Here is a 6,000-nt window from a genome sequence, read left to right on the forward strand (position 1 = left end):
GAGGTATGGTTAGATGTCACGGGTATTGTGTGAATACCTATATGTAGTATATAAAGATTTAAAGTACTTACTGAGTTAAGTACTAAGTTATAGTTGAAGATCTCTTAGTGAAGACATGAGATAGATTGTTATGAGACATGTTATAGCATTCACATGAAAGATTATTATAAAGTAGAAAAATGATTCATTCAGGAATGATGATTGATGAATTCCTTTGGAGAATGTAGATAGATGATTCCTGCAAAAATCCGTGAGGGATTAAGTGTAGAGGATCCGCAAGGGATCAAAAATAAGAAGTTTCTTTAAACGAGAACATTTTCAATTTCCAACATTATATTATACATCTACATCTGTTACTGCAAACTAAACAATTAATACTCACACAAATCAATATTTACAATTGCTAGAACATGATTTCTAATCTAAGCTATATTTGACTTCAACCAATATCTTCTCCAAATGTCATTGTAAACCCTTCTTCGGAGAACCTCTGTAATACGCCGGCAAACTAGCCGGAAAAAACATTTGCCTCACTCCTTCCGCTTTAATAATCGGAAAAATAATCCCACATGCACTCTATTTTCCCAAAAAAAAAATCCTTTCATTAAAAAAAAAAATTGTCTTAAACATATGTCAAATTTCCAATAATAATTACTCACCAAAATCAACCTGGCTGCGATCCATAGCCTGTTAGGTGAGGGTAGAGGTAGTAAAAGACGAAAAACCCCATATACAGCTACACCAAAGAAATGAAGGACCAATTGAACCGGACTCGGGTTTAACCCAGAAAGTAACCCGACCGGCCCACTTGCACATCCACCTCCAAGGCTCAAATACTCAAAACAAGCTTCCCTCATTTCCTTCATCGCTTCATCTGAAGAAGCACAAAACACCCTATACAAAGCCCCCGCTAACGTATTTATCGTAGACGCCACCGGCTACATAAATATATACATAAAGTAAAAAATTACAATAATACCCTTCTTCTCCTTCACTAATTACAAATATTAATCGTCTTACCTTACGTAACGTGTAGAACGATTCGATGTTTTTGGAAAGTGAGTCAGCATCGGTAAAATCACGTGACGATTTAAGAAGGTCACGTAACACAACAATATCAGAAAGTGCAACAGTCATCCCGCCACCTGTCAACGGATGACGCATGTTGAAAGCATCACCCATTAGAAGTGCGCCACGTGTAAGAACGGGAACAGCTGGCATGGTCCTGTTTGGCATTGTTTTTATGTTCCCTTTGTTAACAGCACCCACAAAAGCGTTATGGAGTTGAGTGGGTAGCTGAGGGGCAACAATGGAATTTAAGTATTTTGCCATGTCACCATTTGCAAGAGAAGGAAGCTTTTTCCCCGGTATATCAACTAAACAACGAACTTCGGTTTTGCTGATTGGATACAAGAGGATAGGGGAAGGGTTTGCTAAGATGACATGGCCATGATTTGGATATGGAAGATCACAGTTCTCCAATACAAGACCCACAAAGCAAGAAGGAACATCAACCTACACTTAATGGAACTTAGAAGGGTAGAAATGTAATTTGACAAAATGTAAACACTGGTAAAAAGTCAAAAAGTCAAAACATACCTGTGGTTTGCAAAGTGATCGGCGCAAGTTAGAGAAACAGCCATCACAGACGATTGTAAGAGGTGCGAATGCTTTGATTACGTCACCGGATTTGGTTTTGTATTGAATGCCTCTAATGGTTCCTTCATCTTCAAGAAGAGATGTTACTGTGCCTTGTTCCAGTTTTACACTGAATGTTTAATGAAAATGTTGATGTACAGAAAGAAAAAATTAAAAAATTAAAGAAAATTGATACTGACTTTGGGAGAGTGGCAGCTTTGTGTCGCATTTTTTGTATGAAGCGTCCATTGTGAAAGCTTCGACCAGATACGTCTGAATGAAAGTTCTGTAAGGGGTAAGATAGTTTGGTGCTTTTTCCATCTTTGAAAAGTGCATATCCATGTATTCTTTGAGCGTCTATTTCCTCCACACAATCTGCATTTGCAATAAGAAAATTGAGTCGTTTTCTTTGAGTTTATATTGTGATAGATGAATGGTAGGTAGAGAATATATGTATTACCTTGGAGACCTAGTTCAATTAGCTTAAGGTATCCCCCTGGTTGTAGCAATTCACCTACGATTCTGTCTGGCTCTGTTAAATCTCTCTCAATTACTACAACTTTGCGTCCTTCCTGTTATAGCCAGTTGAAGAAGATATGTTTAGACTAATAGTAGTGATGTTAATTAGTGATTAAATAATTCATCCAATTCAATGGTCAGAAGTTGCACGAAGTTTCTGTGTGCTTCAAAGATCAATAACTTTGATATCAATAGTTATAATATTGAAGATTGTGTCATGGTTTTCCTCCAAAATTTGATAATATATATATGTATATACATGGTTGGATCATAGAAATTACAAGTTGGATAAAGTAGATGTTGAAACTTATTAGTGTTTGAAGGTAAGATTGATTTAGGAACTTCTTTCTCAGCCTTATCGAATGCACCAAGATTCAAACAGCAAAATATAGGGAATATCACAATCGGCTGATGGCTTGTGAGCTTGAAATTTGTTCATGAACCGAATGTAACAGCTAATTAACTTTTGTATCGGAAAATGTTCATTGGAAGTATCACCGATTTTCGAGAAAATTATGAATAAATTATTTTCTACCCTCGTCATACCCATCCAAAATCCAAAATCCAAAATAGATAATAAATTAAGAATCATCTCTCCAAATCACATCAGGATCAGCAGCAAAGAAACAAATAGCTACGTAAAATTAAATATTAATATTCAATAAAGTGAAAATCGAATCTCACCTTGCCAAGGGTATGAGCAAGGGCGGCACCGGCGACACCAGCTCCGACGATTATGACGTCAGCATCTGCAGATCCATATCGGTGATGGAACTCTCCACGCGTCAGATCACTCCGATTCTTAAAACTGTTGTTATTACCAGAAACATTCTTCTTAGAGTAAGGTACTGAGTAGCTGATACGGCGCCTTAGAACCGATAGACCAACAAAACCTAAAAAGGAAACGAAGAAAGTGCCAACAATGTAGCTGTTATCAATCGTATTCTCCATGATCTTCCTCTTACTTCTCAACACCCTTGTTGACGATGTCAATTGAGGCGCCGACGAAGATGAGATCAACGGCGGCGGTTCCTGACTGTGGTGGTTGATTGATCGGTAACTTGCGGTGGTTAAGATGTTCTTGTGGTTTTTATGTGTGTAATGAGTGACGTGAGGACGATGACCGGAGAAAACCAGGGAGATGATGGGGAATGTGGCGGGTTTTATAGGAACCATCTGTTAGTTGTAGTTCCGTTCCGATCTGAGTTGACAGCCGTTAAGTGTTGTGGCAACATTTTGAGTTTGCTAAATTACAAATTAGGTCCCTGTACTATTCGATAAAGACAATTACGTCACTCATTTAATAATCTTTTATGCTTAGCCTATGGACGTTCAACAAGATGGTCCATGCATTTTGCATGAAGGTACAAGAGTGAGAGGTGTGTTAATTTATTTTAATCTATTTCTTTTTCATTTTAAGTACAAACTTGCCCCTAGCATTATAAATTTTGTGATTTACATCTAAAATCCATAATATTTATTTTAAGGATGTTATATATGAACATTATATTAGCATAATGTCATAATGATTACGCATGGGTATAGGTGGGGGTTATTGTTTATCTTTTTGTGATCAAGACTCTATATCTCACTTTTGGATTTACTAATATTGTGAGCGTATAGTACTTCGCCTAATGTTGTTGTGCATGAGACTATAAGTGCTACACGATCTTTTTAATGTTTTGGACTATTTAAATTTTATTAACCACTAACAATGAGCTAGAAATAAAATGTTGCAAAGTAAAAAAATAACTCAACTTGAGTTTTGTAAACAACTACTACGATTGAGCGTTCATCTTAGAGCTTCTATTTTCCAACAAAAACTAAGATCGAATCACAATCTTATCAAAAACATAATTAATTTTTGGTTATTTAGTTATCGAAGCAATTAGTCCCACCTTTCACTGATTAATTTCCAGCATGTAAAGAGATAAAAGCATAAAATATAAAATGACTCTTTTCACAATGTACAATTTCAAAGATCATTCAAAATCATCGAACTTTGTAAATTATGGTGTTTTTGTTATTTTCACAAGCAAATTAATTAGTCAAACACGAAAAACCAATTTTGTTTTTAGAACCATAATAAATAACGTTTACTGCTTCAAGGTAAACGTATACGATATCTAAGATATTATTATCTTCTATTGCTAATGTCGTCAAAGCCAGAAGTGGAAGAAATGGGTAGAGCAAATGCGAAGACAAGTGTCCCTTTAAAGGTTAGATTCCAATTAAACGTGAAAGCTATTTTAAAGAAGACCCTAGTTTTACAACTCGTTAAAAACATTTCAAATTTGAACCTCCAAATTCAAAATTTCACGCATGCTTTTTAATATTATTATCAAGATTAATTCATTTACAAGTAATTTGAATTGTTTGATATAGTTTCTTAGTTTGACTTGATCTATAACGTATCCTTTATTGCAAATAAAATTATTATTATAAACAATCCCATATCTATATGATCAATTTCATTAAATAATAACAAGTTTCACCAAACGAAATGATATAAGTAGGAAATGCAACTTACGATGATCATATGCATAACTCATACCAAGTGAATCAAATATCAAATCATGAAAATTACTTTTAAATTATTTATTATTACATGATGTACTAGAAATGTATTATTTATTGTTAAGTGTTGAATTTTCATGTTTTAGAATATTTATTTTGAATTGAATAGTTAATAGATGGATTAAAATATATTTTTCATGTTTTAAACTATTTTGGGGCTAATGTCATAAAAACCCTTAAGTTTTCAGGTTTTTCTCGGTTTTGTCCAAAGTTGAATTTTATGTCCGTTTTTACCCTAACATTTTCCAAAAAATGTTCGGTTTTACCCTTTTACCGATGATAACAGGTTACCATTATATTAACTTCGTAAATAAAAATAAAAAAAAAAAAAAAAAAAAAAAAAAAAAAACCCTTTAAGTTTACAGTTCTTTTATGTTTTTACCCTTAAGTTTATAATTTTTTTTAACACTTTTACCCTATGTATTTTTTTTTCATATTATATGTATTCAAGCAGAAAAATCATATTTATAAACGAAAAAAATTTAATTAAATATTGTATTTATATTATTTAATGTTAATTCTTTGTGTGTGTATATATATATATATATATATATATATATATATATATATATATATATATATATATATATATATTTGTGTGTGTGTGTGTTTATGAGTTTTTTTTTCTTGGATAAACCATTTAAGATATAAAAAAAATTTAATATGTTTTTAGAACTACAAATACGTATTTTTATGTATTTAAAAATATACACATCAATAAATAAAATTGTTCATTCATAAACATGTTTATATAAGTATATACATATATTTTTAGAAGTGTAAATATGTATTTTGATATATGTTTTTTTTAAAGTATAAATATATTTTTAGAAGTATAGATACATATTAATATATAAAAATGTAAAAATATGTATTTATACTTCTAAAAACTATATCTATAAAACACATATTCTTAATTCTAAAAATATTATTTATCTTTTTAAATGGTATAACCATGCAAAAACACAAATACACACAAGCATATATATATATATATATATATATATATATATATATATATATATTAAAAAAATATAAATACAATATTTAATTATATATTTTTTCGTATTAAAATACGATTTTTCTGCATGAATATGTATATTATGAAAAAAATATGTTTAGGGTAAAGTGTAAAAAAAATTATAAACTTAAGGGTAAAAACGCAAAAAAAAATGGTAAACTTAAGGGTTTTTTTGCGAATTTAATATAATGGTAACTTGGAAAACCTGTTATCACCGGTAAAATGGTAAAACCGAAACATTTTTT

General features: G+C 31.6%; 1 protein-coding gene across 1 annotated transcript; it reads right to left on the reverse strand.

The window, feature by feature from the left end:
• Positions 1 to 280: 280 nt before the first annotated feature.
• Positions 281 to 3,348, reverse strand: LOC145031968 (squalene epoxidase 3-like). The gene is made up of 7 exons (XM_078980626.1): positions 2,842 to 3,348; positions 2,099 to 2,210; positions 1,839 to 2,013; positions 1,600 to 1,768; positions 1,021 to 1,515; positions 660 to 938; positions 281 to 576 (listed from the first exon to the last, which is right to left on the reverse strand). The coding sequence occupies exons 1-7, from the start codon at positions 3,331 to 3,333 to the stop codon at positions 463 to 465; spliced, it is 1,836 nt and encodes a 611-aa protein (XP_078836752.1). The 5' UTR covers positions 3,334 to 3,348; the 3' UTR covers positions 281 to 462.
• Between the last annotated feature and the right edge of the window lie 2,652 nt (positions 3,349 to 6,000).

Source organism: Lactuca saligna, chromosome 2 (genome assembly GCF_052625555.1).
Source record: "Lactuca saligna cultivar CGN05327 chromosome 2, ASM5262555v1, whole genome shotgun sequence".
NCBI lineage: Eukaryota > Viridiplantae > Streptophyta > Magnoliopsida > Asterales > Asteraceae > Lactuca > Lactuca saligna.